This window comes from Ictalurus punctatus, chromosome 19 (assembly GCF_001660625.3).
Source record: "Ictalurus punctatus breed USDA103 chromosome 19, Coco_2.0, whole genome shotgun sequence".
In the NCBI taxonomy this organism is placed as follows: domain Eukaryota; kingdom Metazoa; phylum Chordata; class Actinopteri; order Siluriformes; family Ictaluridae; genus Ictalurus; species Ictalurus punctatus.
The window spans coordinates 108,868-127,971 of NC_030434.2; the positions used below are offsets into that span (position 1 = coordinate 108,868).

A 19,104-nucleotide genomic window follows, 5' to 3' on the forward strand; every position below is an offset into this window, starting at 1 on the left:
TTCCAGTCAACTGGAAGAATCACAGGTGGAGAACTGCAGAAGTTAGTCGTGTCTTGGGGTCAGAAAGTCTCCAAAACTACAATCCGAAGTCACCTACATCACCACAAGTTGTTAGGACGTGTTACAAGAAAAAAAAGTCTCTACTCTCATCTAAAAACAAACTCAAGCATCTTTAGTTTGCCAGACAGTACTGAAACTTCAAATATGATCGGGTTCTATGGTCAGATTAAACCAAAATAGAGCTTTTTGGCAATAAACACCAGAGGTGGTTTTGGAGTACACTGAGAGGTAGCCATATGGAAAACTACCTCATACCCAGTGGTTAAATATGGTGGTGGCTCTTTAATGCTTTGGGTCTGTTTTTCTGCCAGAGGACCTGGACATTTTGTTAGGATACATGGCATCATGGACTCTATCAAATATCAACAGATATTAAATAAAAATCTGACTGCTTCTGCCAGAAAGCTTAAAATGGGCTGTGGTTGGATCTTCCAGCAGGACAATGATCTGAAACATACATCAAAATTAACAGAAAAATGGTTTACTGACCACAAAATCAAGGTCCTGCCATGGCCATCCCAGTCCCCTGACTTGAAACCTATAAAAAAACCTGTGGGGCGAACTGAAGAGAAGAGGCCACCAGTGTATACCTCAAAATGTGAAGGATCTGGAGAACTTCTGCATGGAGGAATGGTCTCCTCCAACCTCATCAGGCATTATAGCGGAAGACTCGGAGCTGTTATCTTGGGAAAAGGGAGGTAGCATAAAGTATTGACTAAAAAGGTGCCAATAATTGTGGCACAGATATATTTAAAAAAAGATTTATTTTTATCCAACTGTGTTTTGTTTGCAATTGTTTGATATCAATGAGAGAGTATTTTTGTGATTTTTTAAAACAAAAGATCAAAAGGTTAAACAATAAAAACAATTTTGCAAGAATGCATGATGGGAACTGCGTTACAAAAAAAAAATGTGTTTGCTAATAGCTCATAACAGGAATTGTGGTTTAACTTGGACCAAAGATGAGGTAAAATGCTTAATTGAAATTTGGTCTGATGAATATATTTCTGAACAGCTTTCAAAAATACATAAAAACGCCAAGGTTTACAAGGTCTTTTGATAGATAACCATTATGAGCGGAACCTCAAGAAGTGCACTCTGACCAATGAGAGGACAGTTTACTCACATGTGATTTGCATAAACACATTTTGGTATGCTTTAAAATGCTGCCTTGTGAAAGCGAACTGAACCAAGGATAAAATACAACATTGTAACAATTTAAGTCGCTGTTTCAGAACAAAGTACAGATCTACAGGTCTGAAAATACCCTTAATCATTCGGTGACTCCCACTGGCTGGTGCCCCAGGGCACACACCCAATCCCATATATGGATAATCCTTGTCTGTCAACTGGAGTATATTTCGTTGATATCACTTCTGGCTTGTTTTTATCAGCTGTCTTTTTATGCCTTAGCTAAAATTAACACAAGCTCCACTGTGAATAAAAGTTTTATTTTAAACGACTTTTTCGTTTTCCAATGGTATGGACTTTATTTTTGCGACTGAGACTTGGCTCATCACTGCGATGTTAGCCCTCTTGTTGAACTCTCACCTGGTGATTGTAAGTTTTTTAGTTCTCCTGGGAGTTGGGGAGGGGTTTAGCAGTCATTTTAAGGACCATTTTAAATGTCGAAAGTTTTCCTTTTTCAGCTGCTCCACAGACCTCCCGATTTTTTGTGGCTGACACTGAGAGTACACTGGCTCATGCAACCTTCCAGTGACCGGGAATCGAACCCGGGTAGGCACTAGTCCACCACGAATCTCTGAGTGTTTGTGTATTATAAATAGAAATCTCTAAAATTAAAATGGATATTATTCCTGAGTTCTCTGGATTTTTGTCATATGTTGTTCCCTTTTCTGAAAGAATATTGAATCTTGGTGATTTTAATATTCATATTTGTTATTAATACAAGTATCTGGTCAGAGAGTTTTTACAACTTCATTTAATTTGCCCAGTCTGTCATTGGTCCTACACATGAGCTTGGACATACACTTGACCCTGTTTTATCATTCGGGCTTTCTGTCTGCAGTGCAGAAATAGCTGATAACTGTGTGTCTGAAAAATCAATCAATCTTGTGTGATGTTACTGTGTCGCATCCACCTTCTAATCCCTGCCTACCAAGGTACTACTCATGCTATATTAGGACAGGTACTGCCAGTCAGTTCTCAGAGCTTTTTTGGCTGCTCCTCTGATATATATAATCAAGGATTTGCCTCAGTATCGCAGACAGATAACTTGGTCACCTTGTTTAATGCTACCTGTATAGACATCCTGAATTCTGTTGCTCCACTAAAAATTTGAATGTCTAAAATAAATCCTTAGCCATGGCTTAACAGTGAAACTCACACATTGAGGCAGGCATGCAGGAAGGCAGACCAGAAGTGGAAGAAAATTAAGCTACAAATCTCATTAGATTTTGAAATAATGTTTGGTTAAATATCAGAGTTATGTAAAAGCAGTAAGCGCAAAACACTTTTCCAACAGTATTTCCAAAAACTCCTGTAGTCCCAAAGTCTTGTTTAACACAATACATGCAGTACTGAATCCAGCTGTCACAGCCATTCCAGAGCCTACCACAGAAACCTGTTAAGAATTCTTGAAATTCTTTATTGTCATGATTGACAATATAAGGTCACTGATTTCAGCTTCAGTTCATGATCCACATGTTTGATCTGCCTTCCTAACCAAGTTTGAGCTCGTGTCGTTGTCCTAACTTATGGATCTAATAGTACATATGAGGCCTTTTACTTGTCCCCTGCATGCATTTCCCACACTTCTTAGTGATGTGCTCTATGTTGTTGCCCCTATTATCCTTTCCATAATAAATTAATCCTACTGGACTTCAGTGCAGCGTTTAATACATTCGATCATGCTAATCTTGTGGATTGTCTAAATGTGGTGTAAGCATCAAGGGGACTGCTCTGAAGTGGTTTGCCTGCTACTTCAAAGACAGGATATTTTCTGTGTGGATTGGAAATTTCTCATCTTTCTCAGCAGCAACTGATCAGTGGCATACCTCAGGGCTCAATCCTGGGCCATGTGTTGTATTTTTTATAAATACATTTTCTACCATTTTTACACTGATGGCACACAGTTGTATGCAAACTCTCTTTGATTGTATCATAAGCCACATTTCCAGCCAAGGGTTTTTTGCGATAAAATGTTTAGCGCATTAAAATGTTTACTGATATAGCTGATGGAAATGCAAATTATTAATAAAAGTTTGGACATAATATTTTTTAGTTTAACTTTAGCGCTTAAACTCTATGTTGATACTTTAAATGTTATGAAAAAATAGTTTGGAAACAGTTGTTGTCAAGAGAAATTGAATTTGCACTTGACAGAATTTATCCATCAGTCAGGGGAAAAATAGTGATGTCTCTGCCATTCAGCACATTGCAAACCTGTGACACAAGACGCGCCAAGGAATTATGCTATTCAATTTCATTGGCCTCTGCTATATTCAGCAGCCTGATATAATGCCACATTCATTTTTCTTTAATAGTTGTGCATACAGCATATACACATCGATGGACAGCTATTTTACTAATCCCATAAGTTTCCCAGGTACACTGTAATCAGTACAGGATGCCAGCTTGAACAGGGCAATGGCAATCTGCTTTCAGGTCAGAACCGCTGGTCGGTGGCAATCTGCAACTGGCACAGCTCTCCAACACTACCTCCCCCATGGGCATAGCCAGAGTGGGACCAATTTTCAGCTTGGGAGTTTAATGCCAAAGACCAGCCCATTTTTATCGTGGTGGAAAAACTTGTGACAGTGAAGTGTGAAGTGACAGTTCAGTTCTAACTATCTCGTTATATTTATTACTGAGATGTTTCAACAAGAATATAAAATTACAGTAAATAACAAATGGCATACTGAGTATTATTTTCTGCTACTACAGGCCAATTGTAAAATGATGAAATTTTTTTTTTGTTTGCATTCAAACAAATATGAAGTATTTCAGTAAGAAATACACTTTTTTGGCAGCTACCACACACACTGTAATGCATACGTAACTGATGCACTGCTTTAAATACAAATCTAGTGTACTAATTCATTAGTTTTATAATTAGTCATGCAATAATGTAACATGCTAATTTTATGAGCCCAATTTATGAGCGGCCCAGCAGGAATTCTCCCTATTTTCCTGATTAGCCACCCCGGCTCTATGGCCTTCATAGCATACCTGGAGCCCTATCAGATGAGCAGCTGTCCATTCTTAAGTCGTCTTCTGATATTTTCTACAACTGCAATTATTTGTGAAATGAAAATGAAAGTAAGCTGGTCAGTTTCATTTAATTGTCTCAATAATTTCTCAATATTACAAAGATTTTGAGGACATTTGGACTGCAAAAGGTACACAATTTGTGATATACACAAAATTATGTATGGAAATGGCTCAAGGGCAGATTTCTTTTGCGATACACCAAAACTTCTGCGACAAACATCATGCACATCATTTTATCAGTAAAAGGCCAACTGGATGGAAACAAGCATGAGACAGCAAATATCACAAACTTTTTTTAAACACATCCATTTTTTTGATAAAGGAAATGTACAAAAAGAGGATGGAAACTTGGCTATTGATATTAAATGCTGGCTGTCTAAAAACTTTCCCCTAATAAATTATGAAATGACAGAATTTCAGCTAATAAACTGTGGTCCTTGTGATGTAATATACAAAGCTACACAAAGCATCTTGGCCTTATTTCCGACTCTGACCTGAAATTTGACAAGCAGGTAAGCTCAGGTGAGCAGAAGCTTTAATCAATTGAGAACCATTGCCAAATTAAAACATATCATCATTTAATTATTTGGAGACTGTTATTCGCACTTTTATACCTTCTCAATTTGATTAATGCAATTCCTTCAACATGGGACTCTGTCAGTCAACCCTTTCCCATCTTCAATTGGTCCTAAATGGTTCCACAGCTAGTTCCACAGCTTCTCACTGGCACAAAAAAGAGGGAACACATCTCTCCTGTCTTAGTCTCTCCCTTCACTGGCTGCCAGTCAAGTACAGAATGGAGTCCAAGGTTTTGTTATTTGGTTTTAAATCTCTGCATGGCTTCGCACCAAGTTATGTCTCTGATCTTCAAAATACTTACAGAGAATCAGAAGTTCAAAGGTGATAGGGCCTGTCATGGCTCCAAGACTGTGGAACAGCTTACCCTTTTTCATACAGGCATCTACCAATGTAACTGCATGATACAGGAAGACACGGAGCTGCTTACACAGCTCTCGGTGCTCAGCACTCGGGGGAAATACCTGACAGATCCAACCCAAGCGTCTACAACAGCTCCCCCTCCCTGGCTCTCTGGGCAAAATGTCCACACAACACCCATGGTCCAAAGGCAGGCACTGCCCATATAGTAGTCTGTTCCCAGAGGAGCAAGGGGGGGGCATGAAGCTGGGGCAAGCTTGCCGAGGTCGTGAGGGGGGAACAAGACTTGGGAGGCTGGGCATGCAACCTTAGGCATGAGCTGGTCTTGGGAGGCTGTGCCGTCAGCCTCGGGCAGGAGCATAGCCTGGAAGGCTGTCTTGTTGGCATCTGGAGTTAGCAGGACTTGGAAGGCCTTGTTGTCGGGCCTTAGACAGGAGCACGGCATGGGAGGCCACCTTATTGACCTCTGGCATGAGCATGACTTGGGAAGACGCACCATCGGCCTCTGGCATGAGGACAGCAGGAGAGACCACCTTGTTTGTCTCCAACTGGGGCTCTGGAGGTGAGGTCGCCACATTGACCTGGAGCTGGAGCTCAGCAAGGGAGACCACCTCATCTGTCTCAGGCTGGAGCTCTGAAAGCGAGGTCACCATGTTGACCTCAGGCTGGAGCTCGGCAGGGCAGGAGACTGCGCTGTCAATTCAATTTTCAATTCAATTTTATTTGTATAGCGCTTTTTACAATAGGCATTGTCTCAAAGCAGCTTTACTGAAACATATAAACACTGGATACAGATTTTAAATGTGCGAATTTATCCCAGTTGAGCAAGCCAGTGGCGACAGTGGCAAGGAAAAACTCCCTAAGATGTTAAAAGGAAGAAACCTTTAGAGGAACCAGACTCAGAAGGGAAGCCATCCTCATCTGGGTCACAACAGATAGTGTAAAAAAGTTAATTATGGTTTTATATGAAGTCTGTTTGGCCTTAGAAGCAGCCATAGTCCCAGCAATCTGGAATTGGAGTAGATGAGAGCTCCATCCAGAGGTAGGACATCCGAAATGGATCAGGCAGGTCCAGAGAGCAGAAAGGATCAGGATCTCTAGTATTTCCTTAAAATCGTGTGTGGCCTCTGGAGGGAGCTCTGCAGGAGAGGCCGCCCTGTCGGCCTCTGGCTGGATGTTCTCAGGAGAGACTACCTCGCTGGTCTGCCTCGTTTGGTTATACTGAATATCGGCTCGACTGTGACTGCCTATTGTAGTCTCCCTGAGGGCTCATAACATTGGACAAATCAGAGTGTGCTGATATTCCATATAACCGCTCTCTTGCTCATGCAATGAGCAAATTCATTTGGACTGATGAAAATGGGCGCATGCCTAGTGACAAATCATCATTGTGCAGTGAAAATAAATATTCTTCCTCCTCAGGACATTGATGATGATGAACCTAAAACTTCTACTTCAGCCTCACTATTAGAGAATGTGTCTTACTGAGAAGCAGGTCATGTGACTCTCAGAAAGATGATCTTACCCAAGTATCTCCAGTTTACATTGAGGATTCCCCAGTACAGCAGAGAGACTCCTCACTCCTGAGTCTCCTACCTTATTAGAGTACAGATCCAGTTCTCTCAGGTGTGAGGGGTTTGATCTCAGAGCTGAAGTCAGAGCAGCACAGCCTTCATCTGAAACTCCACACTTATGCAACCTGTAGAGAGACACAACGACACACACTTCATCAACAGACTTTTATTTTGCTTTAAGATTTTAGAGATGATGTGTTTGTGAAATTATTGTATTGTTCTGAATGACATGATTTAATATCTCCTGTTTATACTAATTAACAATGTAATTAAAAATGATCATACTGAGTGTTAAATTAAATTTCTCTCATCTGTTGTGTGTGATATTAAACTGAACAGAGAACAGCAGACTAACCATGAACAATTTTCTCATCAGAGAAAGAGTGTGCGAGAGAATTATAAAACGGATAATAATAATAAACTTTATTTTAGAAAGTGCCTTTAAAAGCAGCTTCTGAAAGCGCTGTACAAAAAATAAGCAGTACACAGAAAAAATAAAACACTATAAAAGTTAATAAGAATAACAACATTAATAATAATAATAAAAGTAAATGGAGTAAAGTGATGTAGTAAAGTGTAAATGTGAAAGGATGTAAAATCACAATAAATAAAAATTCTACAGAAGAATGACATGAAGACAGAGGGTCAGATGTGTTGAGCTTTTTGTGCATTTGAGGATGGATTGCCAAAAAAGTGTGGAAAAATTAGAAGTGTGTCTGTTTACATATTCTTCTTAATATAATAAAGTTTGTGAGATTAGCAATCAGTTTTACACATTATTTTGTCCTCCTTTCAAAACCAGGTGTAAATTAGTACCGTGTGTATTGTTTAGCTGATGCCATGTCCCTAGTTTTAATGAGAAATTGAGCTATGTTTGACCAGTGTGGATTGATTTCTTTGGCTATGGATTGGAGTTTGGACTTTTTTGGCTCCTATCCATCGCCAAAGTCACTGTTTGCTGTGATATGACACTTTTGCCCATCCATGATAGATGGTGCATTTGAGATTTGGATAAATTTAGAGTTGGGAAACATAGGGGATTTATATATGAAGGGAAAACTTGCTTCGTTTCAGCAACTGTGTGAGAAATATAGTATTCCTTCTAATAATTTCTTCAGATACCTTCAAATTAGAGACTTAGTGAAGTCCGACATTCTGAATTATGTCATGGCTACACCTATATATCTGGATGAATTTTTGGAAAGACATCACAGAGGTGACAGTACGATCTCCTTTCTATATAAGGCTTTGGAACAGGTAAAAATGCTGTCTACGGAGAAAATTAAATCTGCCTGGGAAGAGGAAACTTGCTGTGGAGATCCCTATAGAAATATGGGAACACAGTCTTGAACTTGTCCACAGGTGTTCCATTAATGCCAGACATTTTCTTATTCAGTTTAAAGTGCTTCACAGGCTTCATTATTCCAAGTGTAAACTGAACAAAATATTTCCAGAAGTGTCACCGTTATGCGACAAATGTGAATTTTTTAATTCCAGCCTAAATTACAAAATTTCTGGAACAAGGTTTTTCAGGTCTTTTCAAATACGTTGGACATATGTTTTGAGCCAGATCCTATATTAATTATATTTGGAGTTTATGAAGAATCCTTGAGACTTACACTGGTACAACAACAGTTTGTTTCATATGGGCTAATTGCTGCCAAAAAAACTCATTCTATTGTTTTGGAAGAAAAAGGAAGTTCCAACCCTTAAAATGTGGCTGACAGAATTAACTGGTACATTACACAACAACAATTATGCATATCTTAAAGGATAAAATATTGTTATTTGATAAAATCTGGTCCCCTTTTATTTCGTTTTTTCAAACTGGTGATTAATATGTTTTTTATATCTTCATTTTCTGCTCTTATTATCGGATAGCACTGATAACACGGACAGCTGAGTTTATGGTGGGAGTTAGTTATGTTTTCTGTCTGGTATGTAATTGAGTGCCTTAATTGTTTTTTTTTTTTCTCTATTTATTTTTAACCTTTTGGTGTAATTATTATTTATTTTATGTGAATCTTTGTTTCATGCACATTTTCTATAGTGTAAGTTTTATGTGTTTGCATCAAAAGAAAAGTGCAGTTACAAACGATCTTCTGCTTTAATTTCAAATAAAAATTTTTTTAACACAAAAACACTGTACGCTAATGATTAGCAGTTAAGGCAAGACACTACAAGTGAACAGGGCAATTTTGTAAAGCAGTAAATATGTCAACCATTGCTTAATTTATTTATTTCATAGTTGACCTTTTCAGTCCTATGGCATTAACTTCTTAGTTTCCAATTTTTTATTTTTTATTAGATAATTCCCATTTAACTGATGCTTTTAAACCCTGTGGCTCACACACTCTGTATTTAGTGTGTGTCTGAGCTGCAGTTTGTGTGATTAGTTACATTGTTGTAGTAAATTTCACAGTAATTTCAGACACATTGCAGTCACATCAAGTCATGTTTTGTGCTGTAGCTTCTCACATAAGCACATCTGACCCAAAAACCCAGTGACAAATCATCAGTGTGCAGTGAAAATATACAATCTTCCTCCTCAGGACATTGATGGTGAACTTAAAATGTCTGCTTCAGTCTCACTATTAGATAATGTGTCTTACTGATCAGCAGGTCATGTGACTCTCAGATAGATGATCTTACCATAGTTTCTCCAGTTTACAGTGTGGATTCTCCAGTACAGCAGAGAGACTCTTCACTCCTGAGTCTCCTACATTATTATAGGACAGATCCAGAGCTCTCAGGTGTGAGGGGTTTGATCTCAGAGCTGACATCAGGACAGCACAGTCTTCATCTGAGACACTACACTTACACAACCTGTAGAGAGACACAATGAAACACTCTTCATCAACAGATTTTCATTTTGGTATACTTGTTGTGAAGATGATGTGTCTGACATGTTGTCTGCCCGCGAGGCATGAAATTGAACAGTGGGTGGACCTGGGTAAAACGGTGGTGACAGGTTATAAAACTCAAAAACCAGCAGTTGCTCAAAAGAACTTGCATGACTACAAAAAGTAGCCAATGAGGTTTGTTCATTTGCCAATTGTTTATGTAGCACACACACACACCTAACAGAAAATCACAAAATTAAACACAACTGGTTGTGAAAATAGGCTGATAAAATTAGAGATTTGGTGCTTTACAGGTGCTTTTGACATTAAAATGCATCTTAAAAAATTTGAATATCATGAAAAATTTCCATAATTTAATTAAAAAAGTGGAACTTTCATATATTATAGATTCATTTCACATAAAGTGAAATATTTCAAGCCTTTTTTGTTTGTTTTAATCTTGATGATTCCGGCTTACAACTCATGGAAATCAAAAATCCAGTATCTCAAAATACTAGAATAAATAATTTATAATATAGAAATGTTGACCTGAGAAGAGCTCTAATCAGCTGCAAAGGTTTTCTGAGCCTTTAATCTCTCAGTCTGGTTCAGTAAACACAACCACAATTAATTTTCAGATGAAAGTAACGTTCAATGTTGAGCAAGGTGATGCTGATGAATTGGCTGATAACTCAAAAGTTCTTTTCCGTGGGCATGAATACCACCACCACATTTTGCCCCTCCAATGGGATGCATTGCTTTTTCACGGCAGCTTGCATGAGGGTCCACAGCAGATTCTTGTAGTGCTTGTAGGGTATCCCATTGGGACTTGGAGCTGCTGATGATCTGGCCTTTCTTATGACCTCTCTGACTTTACGTAGATTGGGTTGGGGGGGTTAAACTGGGATACAGGTGGGGCTGGATGAGGCACATACCCTGGTAAACCTAATGGCTCAATCCTTGCTTGGTCAGTGTACTACCTTCTACCGTCTTTGCTTCCTCCAACAGCTGCTTGGCATGCTTGAAGGGGTTCCTGTAGAAGTTGGCTCATTCCTTCTCCTTCCTCTTCCTGTGCTTTCGGATGCCCTCAGCCCTCTGCAGGCTGGCTGGCCTTCCTCCAGTTCCTTCGGAGTTGCTGTCGCTGTTGCACCAGTTTCTCTCTCTCACTCACCTCTCTTTTTGTCTTGGCACAATGGTATTCTTGCTAGTAATTATGTCTTATGACTTTACACTCCTGATAAATGATTTCTCCAAACAGATTGAGCCTTGCCTCCACACCCCCTCGCAGTAACCTCTATTGCAAGGTTGCTGTTGGCTTTCCCTCCACATTTCATTCTTCCCTAGTCGATTCAAATATAATAATTTAATTTTAATGAAATACCAGCTACAATGATCAAAAATGCTATAGTCACACAGCCAGCCTATGTGAAATTAAATTAACATTTTGGAGCTTTCACAATCATAATACAACACAAACAAAATAGGTTTGTGCCACCCTCAAACATTTTAACATTAGTCTACATAGACTACAACAGGAAGTGAGAGAATGCGCAGACTCACCCTATGAAGTGCTGTACATAAGCAGACAGAGACCAAGAGGTTTGTTGTGCTTAACGGTTAACATTTGCAGGCTCAAATATAGCATTTGTTTATCTATATGTAATGTTTCTTATAGGCTATGATGTTAAATCACAAGGGAATATCTAACTAATGAAATTAGGTAAAAAAAAATATAATGTTTCAGAAGATACTGACAAATCCCACAAATTGTTTTAGCAAAGATTTCTTTTAAAGCCTTTAGAAAAACTAATATAACTGTCAGATTATTCTTTGGTTGTAATGATATTTAAAAGAATTTTGATCAAGTGATGATTTTAACAGAAGAAATATAATAGCCTACTGCCCCATCATAGATTTATTCACTAAACTTATTCACACGCAAAACTGCAGCAAAAGCCCTCAGATTTCGACTGAAAAAAGGAAAGCAGGCCTACTTTAATTCCTGTGACATGTCCACAGCCATCATTTTAAAGTGATTTTATTACACGGTATTTCCCCATGCACACCTCAAAAAACTGCGGTTCTGTTCTATCTATTATAGGTACATTTATTAATTTTTTTATGCATAAATGATTCTGGAGAGAAATCATTATCACTTAACAACTAATCTACTTGTTCTGCATGTTGTACTGTTACAGAAAATTCTAGGTGAAAAACAACACTATAAAATTGCTGATTTTACTGAGTTATTGTGACTCTCAGAGAGATGATCTTACCCCAATGTCTCCAATTTACAGTGAGGATTCTCCATTACAGCAGAGAGACACTTCACTCCTGAGTTTCCTAGATTATTTCCAGTCAGAACCAGTGTATTCAGAGTCAGATGCAGTTCTCTCAAATTGGAGGTTTCTGAGCTTAACGCCAAGACCAGAGCTGTCCAACTTCTCATTTTAAGTAGATCACACTTGACACTGAAGGAAATAAGATAATACGTAATGAACTAACACTAGTGCAAATTATCAAACACATCCCCAAAGATTTTGCTATACCTTCTCGTTTTCATAAATGCTAAAAGTACAAACACCAGTTAGACACTTGAGACAAAATCTAAAATTTAACCATTGATAACATCTGCTGTATTTGTCCAAAGGACTGTTTCTTCCTATCAATACAATAAGTGGTAGCTTAGTGCCCCTGGACCTCTAGGGGGCCCCACGAGTTTTAAAATAGATATACAAAAGAAGCACACTTTACCATTATTTGGCAAAAGATTTATGTTATTAGACAGATACAGGAGCTCCAGTGCAGTAATAGATACTATATTAGGTAAATAGTGCAACTAATGTCAGAAGATCACAAAGAAGAAAATGCAAAAAGAATAAGTTAGAAGAGGAAAAAACTGATGCAAAACAACAGAAAAACGCTTACATCAATTAATTAGTATTGGTCAATCTTTTCACTTTTTTTGCTTTCACTCATTGATGTAATTAAAATGGTTAAAGTTAATGGCTAACTACAGCTAACTAGCTAGTATCTAGAGTAGGGTTGCCACCCGTCCCATATAATATGGGATTGTCCCTTGAGTTGTGATTTGTCCCGTATTCTCATACACACTGTTTCATACAGGCACTAATTCCTCACAATGGTGAGAATAATAAAATGATGAATAAAATTAAATCAGTTTCACAAAAAATAGCAAGCAGAGACTGGTCATATGCTGTATGAACTTGCATGGTCACTGTTGCCCTGGTTATAGAAACTAACTCTACTCATATTCTACTGTGGAAAAAGTATGTACACCCTTGGCCTCAGAAGTTAGTATTGCCCTGTCTAGCAGAAATCACTTCTTCTAGGCGTTTTGCATAATTGTCCACCAGTCTCTGACATCAGTTTGCTGGAATTTGTTGGAAGATGCTTTGACTTTTTTCTTGCATGTACTGCCCGTTTCAAATCCCCCCACAACATTTAATTGGAATCAAATTGGGGCTTTGACTAGACCATTCCATAACCTTACATTTCTTCTTTTTGGGCCATTCCTTGGTGGATTTGCTAGTGTGCATAGCATCATTATCCTGTTGAAAGGCCCACTTTTTTTCAACTTCAACTTTCGGACAGATGGCCTCACATTATCTTCAAGCACTTGTGTGAGAAATTTATTAAGTTCTTGTATTTTTACTGTCTATAAGACTCATAGAACAAATGAAACAAGTTACTCATCAGTTGTATTCTGACAAAAACGGACAACAGTCATGGGGTATGTTGTATAATCTGTTTGGATGGTTAGCTTCGTATGTGATCATGATTGTGCCAACGCTAATCATTCTATTACTCATGTTCACATACCTTCCATGCATCATCTATTTAATTTGGAAAAGTCTCACTTGCACGATGAAGGCAATAACAAATGACCAAACGGTCATGCTCGTTAAAACCCCCATCCACCGTGATTATGATCCATAGGAAGACCAGCCTGACTTACATCCCAAGTCTGATTGTGTGCCTGACCTATACATTGACGATACTGACCCACTAATGCCACTCATGTGCCGACTGTAAGTGCTTATCAAAGGTGTGACATTTATTTTCATTCTCTTGACATTTCACATAAGCTTGCATAAAGATTGGACACTATATGTCCACAAAACAGCCTTAGCATTTTCATTATGACTGTTTGACGAAGAATTCAGTTGAACCGTGAAAGGATTCTGAAGGTCTGATGTTGTTTACAGCATAATAATTTCTTTATCTTATTTTGTTATCATGTTTAGTAATGATAAAAGGGGGTTCTTGTATTTTTACTGTCTGTAAAACTTGTCTCTGTTCCTGTCCCACTATATGTCAGTCCATGTAAGGTCATGTTATCTAGCCAAGATAAGTACAGAAAGTTCTGAACTTATGCTGAACTTATGCTGACACAAACATATTATTATCGTTAGAGATGTCTGCACATCTGCTACGACCCTGATTTGTGTGTCCAGAGCAAATTATTCCAAAAGGCCTGGTCTTTGCATATATGATCACTGGCAAACTGCAGTCTTCCTTTAATGTTCTTTTTAGACAGCGAAGGCTCTTTCCTGGCAAGCCTCCCATGCAGGTCAAAACTCGTTCTGATTGCAGACACATGCACTTTGACACCAACCGTTGCAAGACTTACTAGTAGATCCTGTTTCTTTTTCCTTGTACCTTGTTCCATAGTTTTGGTTTGTGTTTTGTTTTGAACTTTATTAAACTTTAAAACTTCAGACTGCATCTGCCTGACAGAACACAAGAACTACAAAATGTATGCAGCAGAATTTTTCTCCACCAAAGGGGCCATTCTGGATCGCCTTAGGATGGAACAAGATAAACCGGCAGGCTGAAAGAAATAGGTGAGGGAGGTGAGGGAGGTTAGGGAGGTGAGGGAGGGTGGGGTCCTCTTACATATGGCCTCGAGCCATGCCTCTGTAACCCTTACACAAGAGCCCTTCCACTCTTGTTCCATCCTCACTTCAACAAGTCTCATGCAACAGAATACTGCTGTGAAGCACACAATCATTACATAGCAGCGAAGATTTCATAAATTTTTTCATTGGTAAAGTTGAAATTATTAGATGTGAAATTCAGGCTATTAAATTAAAACCAGGCAGTTTTATAACTAACTCTGTAGATGATAATATAGCAATATTATATCAACAATTAGAATGTTTTACACCCCTTAGAGAGACCGAACTAGCGTTATTAATCTCATTTTCACTTAGGGGTGTACTCACTTTTGTTGCCAGCGGTTTAGACATTAATGGCTGTGTGTTGAGTTATTTTGAGGGGACAGCAAATTTACACTGTTACACAAGCTGTACACTCACTACTTTACATTGTAGCAAAGTGTAATTTCTTCAGTGTTGTCACATGAAAAGATATAATCAAATATGTACAAATACTGTATATATATATATACTGAGATACTGTATATGCTACCTCTAGGTCAAATTATTTGTAAACATGGAATTAGCTTCCACCGTTATGCTGATGATACACAGTTGTATGTTTCAGCAAAGCCGGACGACAGACAGCAGCTTAATAAAGTTGAGAAATGTGTAAAAGACATTAGATATTGGATGCTAATTACCTTCCTTTTACTTAATTCTGATAAGACAGAAGTACTTGTATTAGGACCACGTGTAGCTAGAAGTAAGCTTTCTGATTACATAGTAACTCTGGGTTGTCTCTCCGTTTCATCATGTGCAGCAGTAAAAGACCTTGGTGTGATTATTGACTCCAATCTATCATTTGAAGGTGTAGATTATATTACTGTAGATGATATTACTAGGATAGCCTTCTTTCATCTCAGAAATATTTCTAAGATAAGAAATATACTGTCACTACATGATGCATAAATTTTAGTTCATGCTTTCGTCACCTCTAAACTAGATTATTATAATGCCATTCGGTCTGGATGTTCCAGTAGGAGCATAAACAGTGCTCCAGTTAGTCCAGAATACAGCTGCTAGAGTCCTAACTAGAACCAGAAGATACGACCACATCACCCTGATCTTATCCACACTGCACTGGATCCCAGTGAAATCTCACATTAATTATAAAATACTATTATTGACTTATAAAGCACTAAACGGTCTCACGCAACAATATCTAAATAAACTTTTGGTTCTCTATGATCCACCACGCCTACTTAGATCAAAGGGTGCAGGCTATTTTACGGTACCTCGAATAGTGAAGGCTACAGAAGAGCTTTCTCTTATAAAGCCCCACAGTTATGGAACAGCCTTTCCAATTAGTGTTCGGGACTCAGACACAGTCTCAGTGATTAAGTCTAAGCTTAAAACATATTTGTTTACTGAAGCCTACCATCCGTTCAGATGCACTACCTCTGGATGGAGCTCTCATCTACTGGGCCCTGGGACTGCAATTACAACATGCAGTTTTGCACTCGGGTCTCCTTTGAACAGTGGACTAGTTCAACAACTAGTCCTAGTTCAACTAATGAAACTAGTTTCATATAAAACCATAATGAACTTTCCTTTACTTTTACACTATCCGTTTTTACCCAGATGAAGATGGGTTCCCTTCTGAGTCGGGTTCCTCTCAAGGTTTCTTCCTCTTAACATCTTAGGGAGTTTTTCCTTGCCACCATCGCCACTGACTTGCTCAATTGGGATAAATTCACACATTTAAAATCTGTATCCTGTTTTTATATGTTTCTGTAAAGCTGCGTTGAGACAATGTCCATTGTAAAAAGCACTATACAAATAAAATTTAATTTAATTTTATTGCTGTGGCAGTGGGGGCACAGTCAAATGTCAGCTGCTGACATGGAGGAGGTGGGGAAACCGACAGGTAACGCATGATGATTCTCAATTGTGACTTGTTGCTCATAGGCTATTTATGTGTTTTTCTCTGTGCATACAGTGACTGCCGTAACCAAGGAGAGAGAGAGAGAGAGAGAGAGAGAGAGAGAGAGAGAGAGAAGCAGGTAGGCAGAGCTTGCACCACACACAAACACAAACCTTGAACTTGAACAGTGTGAAAATTGCAAGCTAGGGGCAGGCAGCCCCTCTACAGTTGGTTTGTTTCTTTGGTTGAGATTTGAGTGCACTAAAAAGCTTGGTGAAAATTTATCGTGAGCCCGGTGCTCTGCTGAAATTCCACCTGCCTCCTGAGTCTTCCTCTGTACACATACACACCAGGTTCTACAGCTACATACCATCACAAATAATATATTAAATTCTAGTTTTACGTCAGAATTTCCTTTTAAATGCTGTAATGGATATTTTGTGTAGTGTTCTTCTGCTTACACTCTGTGTTGTATCTCCCTGTGTCTGACATCCCCAGTGTAGTACATCCCAGGTTTTGACTTTGTTGCATTTATATGTGTGTTTGTGTTTTGCTACCTGAGCCATACCAAGGCTTGTTCTGTATTTGTTTTCCTGGTTTCTTGACTTCGCTTAGTCCTCAGCTTTTCTGTTCTGCCTTTGCCCAGGGTTCTCTGTTTGTTGCTTGCATGCTTATTGATTCGGAGTCTGTCGATTTGGATTTGTCTGCCTGCCTCTCTTCAATACAGCCTTTACTGCATTTGCATCTGTCTCAACTTGCCTGAACTTCACTTACGTAACAGAATACTTCAATCTAACCTGGATGGAGGAGGAAGGTTGAGGAGGCGTCATGCAAGGACTTAACTCAATCAAGTTTTTTCAGTGGACTTGCGTGTATCCCCCAGATCCGTATGAGCGATTTTCAGTTTATCCTGAGTGTTTGTGGCAGTTATATTTTGCAAGCCTGGAGGAACCTAAAACCAATGAGAACCAGTGGCTGTGGTTCATGTTTTTCCGGCTCTTTGTTCCAGCCTGCCACTGGGTGGAATTTCTTATTACACTGGGGTCCAGTGGACTTAGTAGCATAACCCTGTTTAGCTAAGATGTTTGGGTGTCCAGAGTTCAAACCAGACCTTAAACATTTTTTGGGGAGGGCCAGCCTGTCAGATTAACCACCTACTACAAGACTGGAGACAAAGAGTAAGCTAAGTCCACATCTCAGCTCCAGCCAGAGACTGACAAGGCAGCCTCCCAAGCCATGCTCACACCAAACATTGACGACACTGCCTTCCATGCCATGATCCAGCCAGGGGCAGACGAGATGGCCTACCAAGCCCTGATCAAGCCTGAGGCTGACGAGATGGTCTCTCACATCAAGCTCCTGTCTGAGGCCAACGCCAATGCCTCCCAAACCATGCTCACACTAGAGACTAACAGCTAGGCCTTCCATGCCATGATCAAGCCAGAGGCTGATGAGACGGCCTACCAAGCCCTGTTCAAGCCTGAGGTTGACAAGATGGCCTCCCATGTCAAGTTCTTGTCTGAGGCCAACAGCAAAGCCTCCCAAGACCAGCTCATGCCTGAAGGTGACAACACCTCTCAAGCCTGGTTTCCACCTAAAAACCCTGGTGATCATGTTCCAGCCCAGCCATCTAACTCCGGCGAGCCTGTAGCCCACCAACCAGTATGCCCCATGTCTGCTCCCCGGATCCTGTGGAAGGAGCCCCCTCCAAAGACAATGCCTGCCTTTGGAACTTTGGATCATGTGTGGACATTTTGCATTTTAAGCTATCAGCAGCACGACAGCATGTGCTTCCGGGTTTTGACTTTGTTTACGTTGACATGTGTTTTTGTTTTGGTTTCTGTCCTGTCTCCACCCTTGTTTTTTATTGGTTGTTTCTTTAATGTGCCATCATTGTTCTCACCTGTTTCTGATTAGTTTGAATATTTAAACCCTCATGTGACTTTGTACAGTGCTTTGTATTGTTTCAGTGTTTTGTCAGCTGAGCAACACCAAACCTTTGTTCTGTGTTTGTTTTCCTAGTTTCTCGACTTCGCTTAGTTCTCAGTTTTTGTGTTCTGACTTGATTCTGATTCTGTCTGTCATTTTGGATTTGTCTGCCTGCCTCTCTTCAATAAAGCCTTTACTACATCTGCATCCGTCTCAACTTAGCCTGCACTTCACTTACGTAACACCAAGAAAACTTCATTATAGATCTACTGAATAAAAAGAAGAAACAAATTCTGAGAAGGTTGATGCAACAAAAAAGATATAAAGATAATTAGCAAATAATGCAATTATTTTATTATTATAAAAATAATAATAAAAAATATTATTAGAGAAAACATTTTTATCTATTTTAATGATATAATAATAATAATCAGTATTAGGCTTTTCAAAGTCAGTTTTTTATGAAATGCCATATCAACCTCACAAATAAAACTTTTTACCAAGTCATTATTATAAAAGTAATAATAATAAAAAGTTTGTATTTTGTATTACCACAATAAAAGTGGTTCTACAGTGGTGCTTGAAAGTTTGTGAATTTTCTATATATCTGCATAAATATGACCTAAATCATCATCAGAAATGTAGACGAAGAGAACCTAATTAAGCAAATGAGATAAAAATATTATACTTGGTTATTTATT

General features: G+C 38.9%; 1 protein-coding gene across 2 annotated transcripts in view; it reads right to left on the reverse strand.

Annotated features, from left to right (window-relative positions):
* LOC108279582 (NLR family CARD domain-containing protein 3) overlaps positions 1-19,104 on the reverse strand; it is a 43,753-nt gene that overhangs the window by 5,966 nt on the left and 18,683 nt on the right. The window contains exons 7-9 of one of the 2 annotated variants that reach the window (XM_053688337.1): positions 11,923-12,117; positions 9,456-9,629; positions 6,755-6,928 (exon numbers count right to left, since the gene is read on the reverse strand). In XM_053688337.1, coding sequence (XP_053544312.1) covers positions 6,755-6,928; positions 9,456-9,629; positions 11,923-12,117 — 543 coding nt within the window. The remainder of the gene's footprint in view (positions 1-6,754; positions 6,929-9,455; positions 9,630-11,922; positions 12,118-19,104) is intronic. The other variant, XM_017493902.3, reaches the window with a different exon arrangement.